At 35.6% G+C, this 18535-nt stretch overlaps 1 protein-coding gene across 1 annotated transcript in view; it reads right to left on the reverse strand.

The window, feature by feature from the left end:
- Nucleotides 1-13174: 13174 nt before the first annotated feature.
- The window catches only part of LOC133655201 (LIM/homeobox protein Lhx5-like), a 50814-nt gene continuing 45453 nt past the window's right edge, over nt 13175-18535 (reverse strand). The window contains exon 5 of the mRNA XM_062055153.1: nt 13175-13884. Within this exon, the coding sequence (XP_061911137.1) occupies nt 13577-13884 (308 nt within the window). The 3' untranslated portion in view covers nt 13175-13576. The remainder of the gene's footprint in view (nt 13885-18535) is intronic.

Raw genomic sequence — 18535 nt, forward strand, 5'->3', positions numbered from 1 at the left:
AGAAAATTGTTGAACATTTCTCAACAAGGAATTTAGGGATTTCACCATCTACGCTCCGTAATGTCATCAAAAGGTTCAGAGAATGTGGAGAAATCACTGCACGTAAGCCATAGTATGCACCTTGGATTCCTCAGGCGGTACTGTATCAAAAAGCCACATCAGTGTGTAAAGGATATCACCACATGGGCTCAGGAACACTTCAGAAAACCACTGTCAGTCACTACAGTTGGTCGCTACATCTGTAAGTGCAAGTTTAAACTCTACTATGCAAAGCCAAAGCCATTTATCAACAACACCCAGAAATGCATCCGGCTTTGCTGTGCCTGAGCTCATCTAATATACTGTGGACGTGGTGTCCTTTGGAACAAAGAGGAAAAGAACCATCCGGACTGTTATCGAGGCAAAGTGTAAAAGGCATCATGTGTGATGGTATGGGGGTGTATTAGTGGTCAAGACATGTTCTAGGGTGAAAGTGTAAAAGGCAGCATGTGTGATGGTATGGGGGTGTATTAGTGGTCAAGACATGTTCTAGGGTGAAAGTGTAAAAGGCAGCATGTGTGATGGTATGGGGGTGTATTAGTGGTCAAGACATGTTCTAGGGTGAAAGTGTAAAAGGCAGCATGTGTGATGGTATGGGGGTGTATTAGTGGCCAAGACATGGGTAACTTACACATCTGTGAAGGCACCATTAATGCTGAAAGGTACATACAGCTTTTGGAGCAACATATGTTGCCATCCAAGCAACGTCATCATGGACGCCCCTGCTTATTTCAGCAAGACAATGCCAAGCCAAGTGTTACAACAGCTTGGCTTCATAGTAAAAGAGTGTGGGTACTAGACTGGCCTGCCTGTAGTCCAGACCAGTCTCCCATTGAAAATGTGTGGCGCAATATGAAGCCTAAAATACCACAATGGAGACCGCAGACTATTGAACAAATGAAGCTGTACATCGAGTAAGAATGGGTAAGAATCCCACCTGAAAAGCTTCAAAAATAAGTCTCCTCAATTCCCAAATTTTTTCAGAGTGTTAAAAGGAAAGGCCATGTAACACAGTGGTAAAAATGCCCCTGTGAAAACGTTTTTGCAAAGTGTTGCTGCCATTAAATTCTAAATTAATGATTATTTGCAAAAAAATTTGCAAATCATTGTATTCTCTTTTTTTTTTTTTTACAAATTATTCAACGTGCCAACTTCACTGGTTTGTATTTTTAGCATATATATATATATATATATATATATATATATATATATATATATATATATATATATATATACAGTATATATATATATATATATATATATACAGTATATATATATATATATATAGCATATTTTAATGTATATATATAGACACACACCCCTGCATAAGTCTATATATATATATATATATATATATATATATATATATATATATATATATATATATATATATATATATATAGACAACATCCCGCCTAGGAACATAGACTACTGTTAATCTGGGTGAGGAGTCAGTTAAACTAGAACTAGCCAGCGCCAGGCTGGATAATCCATGTACACATAGCAATTCTCTTAGAATAATACACAATTCACATAATTTTTTTTCTGTTGTGTCAGAGGTGGACATGCATTCTACTGAGGTGGCAAATTATGATGTCCAGTTTATCGCAGCACCAAGCAAACAATCGGAAAATGGTCGTGGGGGGTCCTATCTCAGCTGCATTCTGGTGGAAGGCGGGATACACCCTGGGCAAGGAAGGCGGGGTACACCCTGGACAAGTCACAACCTCATCACAGGGCCAACACAAATGTACAACATTCACACACTAGGGACCATTTAGTGTTGCCAATCAACCTATCCCCATCTTTGGAGGTGGGAGGGGCCTATCCCCAGGTGCATGTCTTTGGAGGTGGGAGGGGCCTATCCCCAGGTGCATGTCTTTGGAGGTGGGAGGGGCCTATCCCCAGGTGCATGTCTTTGGAGGTGGGAGGGGCCTATCCTCAGGTGCATGTCTTTGGAGGTGGGAGGGGCCTATCCTCAGGTGCATGTCTTTGGAGGTGGGAGGGGCCTATCCCCAGGTGCATGTCTTTGGAGGTGGGAGGGGCCTATCCCCAGGTGCATGTCTTTGGAGGTGGGAGGGGCCTATCCTCAGGTGCATGTCTTTGGAGGTGGGAGGGGCCTATCCTCAGGTGCATGTCTTTGGAGGTGGGAGGGGCCTATCCCCAGGTGCATGTCTTTGGAGGTGGGAGGGGCCTATCCCCAGGTGCATGTCTTTGGAGGTGGGAGGGGCCTATCCCCAGGTGCATGTCTTTGGAGGTGGGAGGGGCCTATCCCCAGGTGCATGTCTTTGGAGGTGGGAGGGGCCTATCCCCATGACATATTTGGATTGAGAGACTCAAAGAAGACAGAAAAATGTGTAATTCATCGTAATTATGCTTGTTTTTGTGATGATTTCATTTCATAAATGTATTTCGAATTGTGATCTTATTTTACAATTATTAGTTTTCAATCGTTGCCTATTGGTAACATTCCGAAAGGGTTAGGGTACAAATAGTGCTCTATAAATAAACGTGTCTTGCTGAACATAATTCTTGCCTGCTGCTTGGATGCTTTTAGAAGAAGGAAATCCTCCATTGTACAGTTATGATGCTTTCTTGATACACTTTGCTGAGTTGTATTATTCAATGGAACTTCAAATATGTGATATATGTGCTTCTCCTTCTCTTATGATGGAGGCAGGGCCGCCCCCGGCTTAATTGGGGCCCAAAGCACAATTTTATGTGGAGGCCCCCCTTTCCCTCTCCATTACAATTTTTTTCACACTTTTTTAATTCAAATGTAACAATTTTTATAATCAAACCTAAATTTAATTTGGTGCATGTTTTAAATTGTAAATGGCAAGGCTGTGAATCTTTGGGCGCCACACGTTTCGATTCAGAATCGATTCTCGATTCAATACGATTTTCGATTCAAAATCAATACTTTTTGAAGACATTTTGTGCCGGTTCTAAGATGAAGTACATTCCTCCACAAAATAGATAAACAGCTTTGATACATTTCTTTATTACCTGAAAGAAAACTGGTTTTGTTTGATCAAATTCGACCCAAACCTCTACTAAAGTGGCTGGACGGGACAGATTTTGGGGGCAAACATTTTTTTTTTGTAAAAAATCCAAAAAAAATTGTAATCCCTTACAAATTGTTACACATAAGAATCGTGATTCATCAGTTTTGACAGCCCTAGTAAATAGTCTGTATTTATATATGCTATCCACGACCCATCAGCAGCGAGGTGGGTGAAGTGTCTTGCCCAAGGACACAATGGTCCTGACTAGGATGGCAGAAACTGGATTCGAACCGGGAACCCTCAAGTTGCTGGCACGGCCGTGCCACAATCTGGTTCATCCCGCAGCACCCATTTCATCCACTAGATGGGAGTGTTTTATTCAGCGTGCGTACATCATGATATCAGACTGGTGATCAGCCGCTGTCATGCATGCACCCATTTCATCCACTAGATGGGAGTGTTTTATTCAGCGTGCGTACATCATGATATCAGACTGGTGATCAGCCGCTGTCATGCATGCACCCATTTCATCCACTAGATGGGAGTGTTTCTCCACTGAGCCATTTTTCCCTTTGGTGCACTGAAAGGTCACTGAAAGAAAATGCAATTGGAAGACACAAAGTTGCAGCAGGAATAAATAACATACAAATAACTGCGTGAATGCTTCGAGAGTCACTTGTATGAAGGCAATTAACGCATGCATAAAAAACAACGACATCTCTTTGGTTGGCCTTTCAGCTCAGCCACAACATTTACACACGTTCAGCTATTTGGGCTCCACACAATTCTTGCTAAAGGTCGCACACTTTTGAGCGATATTATTACTCTTATTCGTATTATCAACTTTATCAAACTGGGCTGGGAAAACTGGTTAAACCACAAATATGTAGAAGTATAATATTTTGTATTGATTAAGTATATTTCTATATATTACATTTTGACTTCATGTACACTGTATTTTGTAATACATGAAGTATTAAATTAAATATGAGTAATACAATCATCAATACAAATAACAATGAAATACAGACAGTAATATACAGTAGAAATTGAATTTATGAAAGGTTATAAAATTGTGACTTGTAATAATGGAATAAAAAATACAGTACATATTCAAACGTGACATTAATTTATAGTAGTAAATAATATTTGTTATTAATATTAAATTTGACCAACATTAACTGTAACAAATGAAAGTAATCATGAAATATAAAAAAACTAAATGGTACTAAAAAATAAAGACAGTTGCAGATTGCCTGTAATATAATATACACAAATATGAATTGTTATTTTAATCAACAAAATCCCCCAATAATGAAATACAAACTGTAATATACTGTAGATATGTAATCTTTAGAAACAATCTTTATAAATGTGTGGCCTACAGTATTAAATTAAAAAAAACATACAGTATGTACAAAAATTTGAAAATAATTTATATTCGGAAAGTAATAGTAAATATTAAATGATGGTAATATGAAATACTACAAATATTAATTGCAATAAATTAAAGTAATCAAGAAATAAAATAAAAAGGTAATAAAAAAATAAAGACAGATTGCGGATTACCTGTAATATAAGACACACAAATATTTAATTATTTAAATATGTATTTTAATATTTAAAAAAAATACATTTAATAATGAAATACAAACAGTAATATACAGTGGAATATTAATTTATGAAAGCTTCTCAAATTGGGACCTATACTATTAAATACATGTAAAACCAAATACAGTAAATACTTAAACGTGACATTAATTTAAATTAAAGTTAAAGTACCAATGATTGTCACACACAAACTATGTGTGGCAAAATTAATATCTATTTTCTATTAGTAAATTGATAGTAAATATGAATTGTTAATTGTATGAAATATAACCAATATTAACTGAAATATAACCAATGTTAACTCTAATAAATACAAGTAGATATGAAATAAAAATAATAAAATGGTAATTAAAACAAATAAAGACAGTTGCGGATTACCTGTAACATATTATACAGAAAATATTAAATGCTATTTTAATTCAAAAACATTACACCTAATAATACAATGCAACTAGTAATTTACAGTAGAAATTTAATTTATAAAAGGTTACAACATTTTGACCTATAATATTAAATACATATAAAAATACAGTGACATTAATTTATATTGGTAAAGTAATAGTACATATTAATTGTTATCAATATGAAGATAACCAATGTTGAACTGAAATATAACCAAAATTAACTTTAACACATTAAAGCAATCTTGAAATAAAACATATGAAATGGTAATTAAAAAAATAAATAGAGTTGGGAGTTACCTGTAATATAATGTACACAAATATTACATATTTTATATATATATATATATATATATATATATATATATATATATATATATATATATATATATATATATATATATATATATATATATATATATATATATATATATATAAAGGTATATATATATATATATATAGCTGAGATGGGCTCCAGCGCCTCCCGCGACCCCGAAGGGAATAAGCGGTAGAAAATGGATGGATGGATGGATGGATATATATATAAACAAAATAAAAACAGTTAATACAATATACACAAATATTAAATATTATTTTAATTAAAACAATGTCAATAATATAAAATTGGAATTAAAGGTTGAAATATAGTGTTGAATACAAGTAATCACGAATATTTTTGTAAACATTACAATTGTTCCCTACATTTATAATATGAAATACACAATCATCAAATACTGAATTCATAATAATAAAATAATAATAGTAAAATTAAGATAATGAAATAGTAATTGAAGCTACAGCATAATATACAATATAGGCAAAATAACCTATATTGTTTATGAAATAAAAAATAAACACACATATTAAATATTACATTTGTGTGTGTGTGTGTGTGTGTGTGTGTGTGTGTGTGTGTGTGTGTGTGTGTGTGTGTGTGTGTGTGTGTGAGTGTGTGTGTGTGTGTGTGTGTGTGTGTGTGTGTGTGTGTGTGTGTGTGTGTGTGTGTGTGTGTGTGTGTGTGTGTGTGTGTGTGTGTGTTGGTCATGGTGGAGAAAGGGGGTGATTTATAACATCAACTCCTTCTCTTCTATTTCAGCAGCACAAACACATCCATTACAAAAGTCCTCATGTTAATGGCTATTGTGCGTGCGTGTGTGTGTGTGTGTGTGTGTGTGTGTGTGTGTGTGTGTGTGTGAGTGTGTGTGCGTGCGTGTGGGTGTGTGTGCGTGCGTGCGTGTGTGTGTGCGTGTGTGCGTGCGTGTGTGTGTGTGTGTGTGTGTGTGTGTGTGTGTGTGTGTGTGTGTGTGTGTGTGTGTGTGTGTGTGTGTGCGTGCGTGTGCTGCCTGAATGGGAGAGGAAGGTTACGGGGGGTTGGGGGGCTCCTAAAGGTGTACAATCTTCTGTGGTGCATGAAAAGTGCAAAAAGTGCAGAATGAAAGCAAAAGCTGAGCATCTTTCCAACAACTTATTTTGAGAGACCACAATAGACTTTCATATTTCTGTTTGAAAAAGTGCCTTAAAAGTCAAACAGAAGATGGGAGACGTGTGATAGAAGCAGGAAATGATCTGGCTGCTCAGTACAATTCCTACACGATGATGCTCCAGCTCGTAGTGCCCAAGACCAGACTTCAAAGCAGGGGAGACGGGGAGGGCCTTCTCTGTGGTCGGCCCTAAGCTCTGGAACATTCCATGTTCCAACTGCTCCCACAGTGGACTGTTTTAAGTCTCGTCTTAAGACCCACTTTTATTCTTTGGCTTTTAACACTACGTGAGTTGTGTGCTCCTCTCTTGTCCTCTGTGTTTTTAAAATGTAGATTTCTATTTACCGTTTTAATTGGTTTTACCCTTTACAATTGTTTTTAATCATATTTATTTGATATTGTTTTTATATGTATTTATTTGTGTTGTGCAGCACTTTGGAAACATGTTGTTGTTTAAATGTGCTATATAAATCAAGTGGATTGGTCACTACTTCCTGTTCCCTCTCCTTGACTTGATTGGAATAATAATCACAATCATTTCAAACATCAAAAACTAAAAACCACACATCTGTGCCTCTGACTCACTACAATCATAATTGTTATTTTTTGTAATCATTTTTTTGTAAAGTGTCTTACGTTTTGAAAGAAAGCGATATAGAAAATGTATAATTTATTATTACCGTTATTATTTTACAATGCTTAACTTCTTTTTACACTGAAATATTATGATTATTACTATAATTATTAATATTACTTTACAGTGCTTAACTTAATTTTACACTGAAATAGTATTATTATTATTAATAATATTATTATTATTATATTGCAGTGTTTAACTTATTTTTACATTGAAATATTATTATTACTACTATAATATTAGTATTATTATTTTACAGTTCTTAACTTCTTTTTACACCGAAATATTATTATTATTACTAATAATATTATTAACATTAGTATTATTATTTTACAGTGCTTAACTTCTTTTTACACTGAATTATTATTATTATTATTATTATTATTATTGTTATTATTATTATTGTTATTATTTTACAGTTATATACTTACTTTTAACCTGAATTATTATTATTATTATTTTACAGTGCTTAACTTCTTTTTACACTGAATTATTATTAGTATTATTATTAGTATTATTATTATTATTACTACTATTTTACAGTTTTTAACTTATTTGTACACTGAATTAGTATTATTAATATTGTTATTTTTGTATAACGTTACAGTGTTTAACTTCTTTTTACACTGAAATAATATTAGTATTAATATTTTACAGTGCTTAACTTATTTTTACACTGAATTATTATTATTATTATTATTATTATACTTTTATAGTGCTTAAGTTATTTTTACTCTGAATTATCATTATTAATATTCGTATTTGTATTATTGTATGGTGCTTAACTCCTTTTTACACTGAATTATTATTATTATTATTACTATTTTACAGTGCTTAATTTATTTTTACACTGAATTATTATCATTGTTCTCATAAATGTTAGTTTACAGTGCTTAACTTCTTTTTACACTGAATTAGTATTATTAATATTATTATTGTTATCATTTTACAGTGTTTAACTTCTTTTTACCCTGAATTATTATTATTATTAATATTTTAGAGTGCTTAACTATTTTTTACGCTAAATTATTATTATTATTACTATTATTATTATTATTATTATTATTATTTTATAGTGCTTAAGTTCTTTTTACACTTAATTATTATTATTAATATTCTTATGTGTATTACTTTATAGTGCTTAACTTCTTTTTACGCTGACGTATTATTATTATTATAATTATTACTATTTTACATTGCTTAATTTATTTTACACTGAATTATTATTATTGTTCTCATAAATATTATTTTACAGTGCTTAACTTCTTTTTACACTAAATTAGTATTATTAATATTATTATTAGTCTACAGTCCTTAAGTTATTTTTACGGCGAATAATTATTACTAATATTATTATTTTTATCATGTTATAGTGCTTAACTTCTTTGTACGCTGAATTATTACTATTAATATTAATATTGTTATTATTTTATACTGCTTAACTTCTTTTTATATTGAATTAATATCATTATTATTTTTATTTTTACTATTTTACAGTGCTATACTTTTTTTTTACACTGAATTATTATTATTAGTAGTATTATTATTACTTTACAGTGTTTAACTTATTTTTATATTCAACATCATTACCAATATTTTACAGTGCTTAATTTATTTTTACACTGTATTAATATTATTATAATGATTATTATTTTACAGTTCTTAACTTCTTTTTACACTTGAAAAGAATGGATTGTGTCCCACTGTGCATCTGAATACAACGACACACCTAAAGGTTCCACAAATAGCCACACTTTGACCCTGGAACGGACTATTTCCTATTTGAAAATCATGTCTTGACAGACAGTGTTGTGTTACCTGAACATGTACGTCTACATTTCTGCCTGTACACTTCATAAAGGCCACACTTTGACCCTGGAACGGACTATTTCCTATTTGAAAATCATGTCTTGACAGACAGTGTTGTGTTACCTGAACATGTACGTCTACATTTCTGCCTGCACACCTCATAAAGGCCACACTTTGACCCTGGAACGGACTATTTCCTATTTGAAAATCATGTCTTGTGTTGCATGTTACCTGAACATGTACGTCTACATTTCTGCCTGTACAGTAAAGACCAAAGTTTGACCCTGGAACGGACTATTTCCTATTTGAAAATCATGTCTTGTGTTGCATGTTACCTGAACATGTACGTCTACATTTCTGCCTGCACACCTCATAAAGGCCACACTTTGACCCTGGAACGGACTATTTCCTATTTGAAAATCATGTCTTGTGTTGCATGTTACCTGAACATGTACGTCTACATTTCTGCCTGTACAGTAAAGACCAAAGTTTGACACTGGAACGGACTCAATTAACCCTGTTTGGAAACTAAAAGCAGCATATTGTTTTGGATTTTGAACAACTTGGGAGCTTTTTTTGTGTTTCCTAATAGATTGTGTCAGCAACACATTTTCATTTCAACTTTTTGGAAAGAACCAAAACCCCAATTTTGGGGGTCAAGGACCTCTATAAAGTTGGCATGAACTTGAAGCATCCTGGGAATGGCCTCCTGGAGATGACTTCCACCGTGCTGCCTGCCTGTGTGTGTGTGTGTGTGTGTGTGTGTGTGTGTGTGTGTGTGTGTGTGTGTGTTTACAAGTACACGCACACACACACACATCTTGCCATCTCCTCTCACATTAGTCTTTACATTAAAAGCGGTCAGGTGTAAAATGTCCACCCACCTGGACCAGCGCAAGGGGAGGGGCAGCATGAAGAAGAGGGGGAGGGGGAGGGGGAGGGGGAGGGGGTAAGGGTCACAACTTGTCTTATATTCTAATATTGGGGCCTTTAAGCAGAAAATAGAAGCAAAATCTGATCAATATCTCTCATTATGTGAATTCAATACTTGAACGCTCATTTTTGTTTGTTTGACTCAAACACAATTGTCTTACAAATTGTGGGGCAAAAAGATTAAAGATTAAAGATTAAAGTACCAATGATTGTCACACAGAAACACAATAATAAATGAACGGGATTTCAAAGTCGTTTGGATAAATGAAATGTATTCTATGTGAAACTGTACCAATTGTATTACATATTTTGGTGTAGACTTCAAAACGTGCCTCGATTTGGTTTGAATCCAAAATATTATGCATTCAATCAATCATTTGTATTCAGTTATATGTAATAAATATAACATTTTTGGTGTAAAAACCTTTCAAAATGTTCTCCAAATGGTTTTAATGACATAAGATATCATATATTAAATGTATTTATTCTACAAATAATTCAGTTCAAATGCTGAGATAGGCTCCAGCACCCCCCGTGACCCTGAAAGGGACAAGCGGTAGGAAATGGATTACATTGGGTAAAAAAACTAACACAAAAAAACCAACAAAGTAAAATGTGCCTCAAAATAATTTGAATGAATTAAGACATTATCAATACATGTATTTATTTATGGAGTTATTTGATCAAAATGATATGTAATAACATTGTTTTGGAAAAGAATGAATACACATGTTGGTGGAAAAGGGTGAACAAAAAATAAAAATGCCTCAATGTTTTAGATATGGTTCAAATATTATGAATTGAATGATTAAAAAAAGAATACATCATTTAAATATGAAGTCTATGTAATATTGATATTCATTTAAAATGTATAAAAGGTGCCTCAAATTGGTTTTAATAAACTAGAATGTTAATCAATCAATGTATTTTTTCTACTAAATACTTTGAAAGTCAATGTGAAATATTTATATTGAACGTTTTTGTTTTAATACTTGCTTTAAAACTTAAAAAAGAGGCATCAATAAACTAAAACAATATATTTTAAATGTGTTTATTTAATAAAGCATTTCAATCAATTGTATGCAAGAATGTTGCACTGAAAATATTACATCATTTAGACGAGACTTATTTTAAAACCTAAAAAGAGGCATCAAAACGGCTTTTAATATAGTAAAATAAACTGTAAATGTATTTATACAATACATAGTTTACTTTAATCATATGTATTAATCTTGTACTGAAATTATTACATATTTTGTTTGGAGACATTTCTCAAAACTTCAAAAAAGAGGAATCAAACGGTTTTAATATACTAAAATAATGAAATTTAAATGTATATATTCAGTAAATAATTTTAATAAATTATATGTAATACTACTGTATTCAAATTATTACATATTTTGTTTAAAACCTAAAAAAGAGGCACCAAAACGGTTTCAGTATACTTAAATATTATAATTTCAATGTATTTATTTAATACATAATTGCATTAAATAATTAGTAATATCGTATTGAAATCAAACATCACAAATTTTGGTGTAAAAACCTAAAAAGATACACTAAAATACTAAAATGTAAATGCAATGATTTAATAAATAATCCCATTAAATCATATGTAATATAATATTGAAATTAAACATCACCATTTTTGGTGCACAAACCTAAAAACATACAAAACATATTAATTTAAATGTATTTAGTTTTAATAAATAATTCCATTAAATCAAATGTGATATTGTATTGAAAATAAGCATCTCACATTTTGGTGTGTAAACCTAAAACATATTAAACTAAAATCTTCCAATTTAAATGTATTTATTCAAGAAATACTTTCATTAAATCATTTTCGTAATATTGTACTGAAATTTAACATCACACATTTTGGTGTAAAAACCTAAAACAATACAAGAGAATATTGCAATTTATATATATTTGTTTAATAAATAATTTCATTAAATCATATGTAATATTTTATTGAAATTAAACATCACAAATGTTGGTGCAAAAACCTAACAAATCACACTAAAATATTATAATTAAATGTATTTATTTAATAAATAATTCCATCAAATCATATATAATGTTTTATTGAAATTAAACATCACACATTTTGGTGTGAAAACCTAAAAAAAAAAAGAATCTAAGTCAAAGGTGCCTTAAAATGTTTTTAGTAAAGTAGACTATTATTCCTTAAATGTATTTATTGACTAAATACTTTTCTGTGATGATATGTCAGGAGAAAGTCTCGCTCGCCTCCTCGCTGGCTTTCACTGGATGGACTTTTGCACCACTAAATCTGGATGGACTTTTGCACCACTAATTCTGGATGGACTTTTGCACCACTAAATCTGGATGGACTTTTGCACCACTAAATCTGGATGGACTTTTGCACCACTAAATCTGGATGGACTTTTGCACCACTAAATCTGGATGGACTTTTGCACCACTAAATCTGGATGGACTTTTGCACCACTAAATCTGGATGGAGTTTTGCACCACTAAATCTGGATGGACTTTTGCACCACTAAATCTGGATGGACTTTTGCACCACTAAATCTGGATGGACTTTTGCACCACTAAATCTGGATGGACTTTTGCACCACTAAATCTGGATGGACTTTTGCACCACTAAATCTGGATGGACTTTTGCACCACTAAATCTGGATGGACTTTTGCACCACTAAATCTTTCTAAATCATCAAAAATGCTCCATCAAGTTGTAAGAGACACTTTTATTACCAGCGTATTTACAAACAAAGTGTACAAGCCAGGCGCACGCACACACACGCACGCACGCACACATTCACACGCACACACGCACGCACGCACACATTCACACGCACACACGCACGCACGCACACATTCACACACACACACGCACGCACACACACATTCACACGCACACACGCACGCACGCACGCACGCACGCACGCACACACACACAGAAGAGTTTTGAGTCCAAGACATAGTTGTGTGGCAATGACACTTTCAGTCGCTAGGTGGCGACGGTGGCCTGGGTGCCCTCAGTCCCAAAAAGTGGGGGGGTAGGGGGGGGGGAGCGGGTGCGGGTGCGGGTGCGGCCCTCCACAGATGTTGCGTGGCCCCCTTCTTTTGTTCGGCCCCTTTAAGAGGCGGCAGACCTCAGCTGTTCAAGGAGATTCTCTATTATGGCTTTGGAAATGATTTCCATGAAAAGATGTCTTTTGAAAAAGGGCCCCTGACAAAAGGGAAGGTCACAACTACCCCCCCCCCCCCCCCCCACACACACACACACATGAAGTGTGCCAATCAAGGTACACACGCCCCCTTGCAATGACAATATTCTACAATATTCATTCCGCTTTGACGCCGAAGAAGCAGAGAGCAAACACAAAAAGTGAAATTTGGCCCCCAGCCTTTCTTTTTTTTTCAAATAAAGAAAAAGTCCCTTTGGTGTCAAATTTGAGTTGAAATGTGCTAAATGGAACCAATTCAGCGGTTTTTTTTTGGAGTGAAATAATTCCAGTCCAGCCTTGTGTGGTGTTCCTCGGTCTACCAGGCCGCCGCCTCCCCCATCTCGGAGCCTTGATGGGGCATGGCGTGGTGTTCCTCTGTCTACCAGGCCGCCGCCTCCCCCATCTCGAAGCCTTGGTGGGGCATGGTGTGGTGGTCCTCGGTCTACCAGGCCGCCGCCTCTCCCATCTCGGAGCCTTGGTGGGACATGGGGGCGCTGTAGCTGGAGTTGAAGGGGGGACTGGGCCCGCCCCCGTATGCCTCGCCCGGCCCGGCCTGCAGGGAGCCCGGCTCGGGGCTGGGGGTCTCGGGGTGGGAGATCATGTCTGTGAACCTTTGGTCGTCCGAGGCCTCCATGGCGCCGGCCCCCAGGATGTAGGGCGACTCGGCCGGGGACTGGGCCTGCGAGGAGGGGGGGCCGTGGGGGAAGAAGTCGTAGTTGCTGGCCGGCCCGTAGTAGTCTCCTTGGTACTCTGGGGGAGGGCACAAGGGTCTCAATTATTGTGTGTGTGTGTGTGTGTGTGTGTGTGTATGTGTGTGTGTGTGTGTAGTAGTAGTAGTGTCCTTGGTACTCTGGGGGGGGACAAGGGTACTGTCATTATTGTGTGTGTGTGTGTGTGTGTGTGTGTGTGTGTGTGTGGTAGTCTCCTTGGTACTCTGGGGGGGGGGACAAGGGTACTGTCATTATTGTGTGTGTGTGTGTGTGTGTGTGTGTGTGTGCGTGTGTGTGTGTGTGTGTGTGGCCTCCACATCCATGTATGCACTGCCTTCAGGTGTTTAAACATTTTTACATTTTACAGTACAGCCCAGTTGGCAGAATGTTACCGTAAAAATCACAGTGGCACAGTTTTTCTTATTTACAGTAAGGCACTGTAAAGACAACAAGCATAGATTTTACAGTAAAAAAACAAAAACTGTCAGGTCTGTCGCCAGAATTTTACTGTAAAAACAGCAGTACCACAGTTGTTTTTATTTACAGTGAGGCACTGTAAAAACAACAAGCATAGATTTTACAGTAAATAATCTGGCAGTTTAGTTACCGGATTTTTACAGTAAAAAGTGGTACCTTTTTTTAAAATCTCAAGGTAATGCACTGAAAAAGCAAATGTAGTATTTACAGTAAAAAAAATGGCAGCAAAGTTACCCACATTTTACAGTAAAAAAGTGGTACCTTTTTTTTATTATTTCACAGTAATGCACTGTAAAAACAACCACATCATTTACAGTAAAAAAAAAACCTGGCAGCTTTGTTAACAGAATTTTACCATGAAAAAAGTAGTGCCTTTTTTTTTATTTCACAGTAACGCACTGTAAAACAACCATAGATTTTACAGTAAAAAAAAAAAAAAGTTAAAAAAAACAGCAGGCAGCTCAGTCGCCAGCATTTTACTGTAAAAACAACAGTGGGTAAAAACAGTAACAGTAAGGCACTGTAAAACAACCATACACGTGATGGTAAATACAAAAGGCCTACCTTTTTTCAAATTACAGTAAGGCACTGTAAAATCAATGATTGTATATTTTAAGCAGCACGGTGGCAGAGGGGTTAGTGCGTCTGCCTCACAATACGAAGGTCCTGAGTAGTCGTGAGCTCAATCCCGGGCTCGGGATCTTTCTGTGTGGAGTTTGCATGTTCTCTCCGTGACTGTGGGGGTTCTACTCCGGCTTCCTCACACCTCCAAAGACATGCACCTGGGGATAGGCCCCTCCCACCTCCAAAGACATGCACCTGGGGATAGGCCCCTCCCACCTCCAAAGACATGCACCTGGGGATAGGCCCCTCCCACCTCCAAAGACATGCACCTGGGTATAGGCCCCTCCCTCCTCCAAAGACATGCACCTGGGGATAGGCCCCTCCCACCTCCAAAGACATGCACCTGGGGATAGGCCCCTCCCACCTCCAAAGACATGCACCTGGGGATAGGCCCCTCCCACCTCCAAAGGGGGATAGGTTGCTTGGCAACACTAAATGGTCCCTAGAGTGTGAATGTTGTCTGTCTATCTGAGACTCACAGGCTAGCAAAAACATATATTCCCTAAAGAGAACATTTTCATCAATGTTTAGGAAAAACTAACGTTCAATTAAAGACGTAACCCTCTGCCATGTTTACAAAACAATATTTAGGAAAACACTAACGTTCAGTTAAAGACGTAACCCTCTGCCATGTTTACAGAACAATATTTAGGAAAACACTAACGTTCAGTTAAAGACGTAACCCTCTGCCATGTTTACAAAACAATATTTAGGAAAACACTAACGTTCAGTTAAAGACGTAACCCTCTGCCATGTTTACAGAACAATATTTAGGAAAACACTAATGTTCAGTCAAAGACGTAACTGTCTGCAATGTTTACAAAACAATATTTAGGAAAACACTAACGTTCAGTTAAATACGTAACTCTCTGCCATGTTTACAAAACAATATTTAGGAAAACACTAACGTTCAGTTAAAGACGTAACTGTCTGCCATGTTTACAAAACAATATTTAGGAAAACACTAATGTTCAGTTAAAGACGTAACCCTCTGCCATGTTTACAAAACAATATTTAGGAAAACACTAACGTTCAGTTAAAGACGTAACCCTCTGCCATGTTTACAGAACAATATTTAGGAAAACACTAATGTTCAGTCAAAGACGTAACTCTCTGCCATGTTTACAAAACAATATTTAGGAAAACACTAACGTTCAGTTAAAGACGTAACTGTCTGCCATGTTTACAAAACAATATTTAGGAAAACACTAATGTTCAGTTAAAGACGTAACCCTCTGCCATGTTTACAAAACAATATTTAGGAAAACACTAACGTTCAGTTAAAGACGTAACCCTCTGCAATGTTTACAAAACAATATTTAGGAAAACACTAACGTTCAGTTAAATACGTAACTCTCTGCCATGTTTACAAAACAATATTTAGGAAAACACTAACGTTCAGTTAAAGACGTAACTGTCTGCCATGTTTACAAAACAATATTTAGGAAAACACTAATGTTCAGTTAAAGACGTAACCCTCTGCCATGTTTACAAAACAATATTTAGGAAAACACTAATGTTCAGTCAAAGACGTAACTGTCTGCAATGTTTACAAAACAATATTTAGGAAAACACTAACGTTCAGTTAAAGACGTAACTCTCTGCCATGTTTACAAAACAATATTTAGGAAAACACTAACGTTCAGTTAAAGACGTAACTCTCTGCCATGTTTACAAAACAATATTTAGGAAAACACTAACGTTCAGTTAAAGACGTAACTCTCTGCCATGTTTACAAAACAATATTTAGGAAAACACTAACGTTCAGTTAAAGACGTAACTCTGCCATGTTTACAAAACAATATTTAGGAAAACACTAACGTTCAGTTAAAGACGTAACTCTCTGCCATGTTTACAAAACAATATTTAGGAAAACACTAACGTTCAGTTAAAGACGTAACTCTCTGCCATGTTTACAAAACAATATTTAGGAAAACACTAACGTTCAGTTAAAGACGTAACTCTCTGCCATGTTTACAAAACAATATTTAGGAAAACACTAACGTTCAGTTAAAGACGTAACTCTCTGCCATGTTTACAAAACAATATTTAGGAAAACACTAACATTCAGTTAAAGACGTAACTGTCTGCCATGTTTACAAAACATCCTCATCATCGGCATCGCAGTCTCGGAAGACCATTGATTTCCTGTGCCTCGGAGTCAGGTCTTGTCGCAGCGTCTCCTGTGGCTGTGTAGGCCAATTCGTGAGAGACATTCCCGGCCGCAGATGTCACATATCCAGACCGCTCCCATAGATGTTGCCGGGGTCGCAGAGCCCTGTTTCTTTCTCGTTGCCCTCTTAGCCTCATGGTGTTGGGCCAGGGTGGTTTCTGACTTGAGCAGCCCGCTGCGGAGTGCCTGCTGCCACTGAAGGCGGTCCTGGGCTGCATCTTCCCAGCTGTCGGGGCTGATGACAAAAGACTTGAGGTCTTGTTTGCAGACGTCCTTGTAACGCAGCTGGGGACGGCCAATCTGCCTCTTGCCAGTATTTAGGAAAACACTAACGTTCAGTTTAAGACGTAACTCTGCCATGTTTACAAAACAATATTTAGGAAAACACTAACGTTCAGTTAAAGACGTAACCCTCTGCCATGTTTACAAAACAATATTTAGGAAAACACTAACGTTCAGTTAAAGACGTAACTCTCTGCCATGTTTACAAAACAATATTTAGGAAAACACTAACGTTCAGTTTAAGACGTAACTCTGCCATGTTTACAAAACAATATTTAGGAAAACACTAACGTTCAGTTAAAGACGTAACCCTCTGCCATGTTTACAAAACAATATTTAGGAAAACACTAACGTTCAGTTAAAGACGTAACTCTCTGCCATGTTTACAAAACAATATTTAGGAAAACACTAACGTTCAGTTAAAGACGTAACTCTGCCATGTTTACAAAACAATATTTAGGAAAACACTAACGTTCAGTTAAAGACGTAACTCTGCCATGTTTACAAAACAATATTTAGGAAAACACTAACGTTCAGTTAAAGACGTAACTCTCTGCCATGTTTACAAAACAATATTTAGGAAAACACTAACGTTCAGTTAAAGACGTAACTCTGCCATGTTTACAAAACAATATTTAGGAAAACACTAACGTTCAGTTAAAGACGTAACTCTCTGCCATGTTTACAAAACAATATTTAGGAAAACACTAACGTTCAGTTAAAGACGTAACCCTCTGCCATGTTTACAAAACAATATTTAGGAAAACACTAACGTTCAGTTAAAGACGTAACTCTCTGCCATGTTTACAAAACAATATTTAGGAAAACACTAACGTTCAGTTTAAGACGTAACTCTGCCATGTTTACAAAACAATATTTAGGAAAACACTAACGTTCAGTTAAAGACGTAACTCTCTGCCATGTTTACAAAACATATGTCAAGCTCACTGAGGACTTGATATTGACTTCAGTCATTACAAAACAGTTGTTGGTGTGCACAAGAACAAATGTAACTTTAAATTACAAAAACATTTGTTGAAAATTAAAATATATTTGGTTTTACAAAAATAATAAAAGTTGAACTGAGGAATAAACGATCTCCAAATTTGAATAGAATTAGATTATGTTCATCTAC

This window comes from Entelurus aequoreus, linkage group LG08 (assembly GCF_033978785.1).
Source record: "Entelurus aequoreus isolate RoL-2023_Sb linkage group LG08, RoL_Eaeq_v1.1, whole genome shotgun sequence".
Lineage (NCBI taxonomy): Eukaryota > Metazoa > Chordata > Actinopteri > Syngnathiformes > Syngnathidae > Entelurus > Entelurus aequoreus.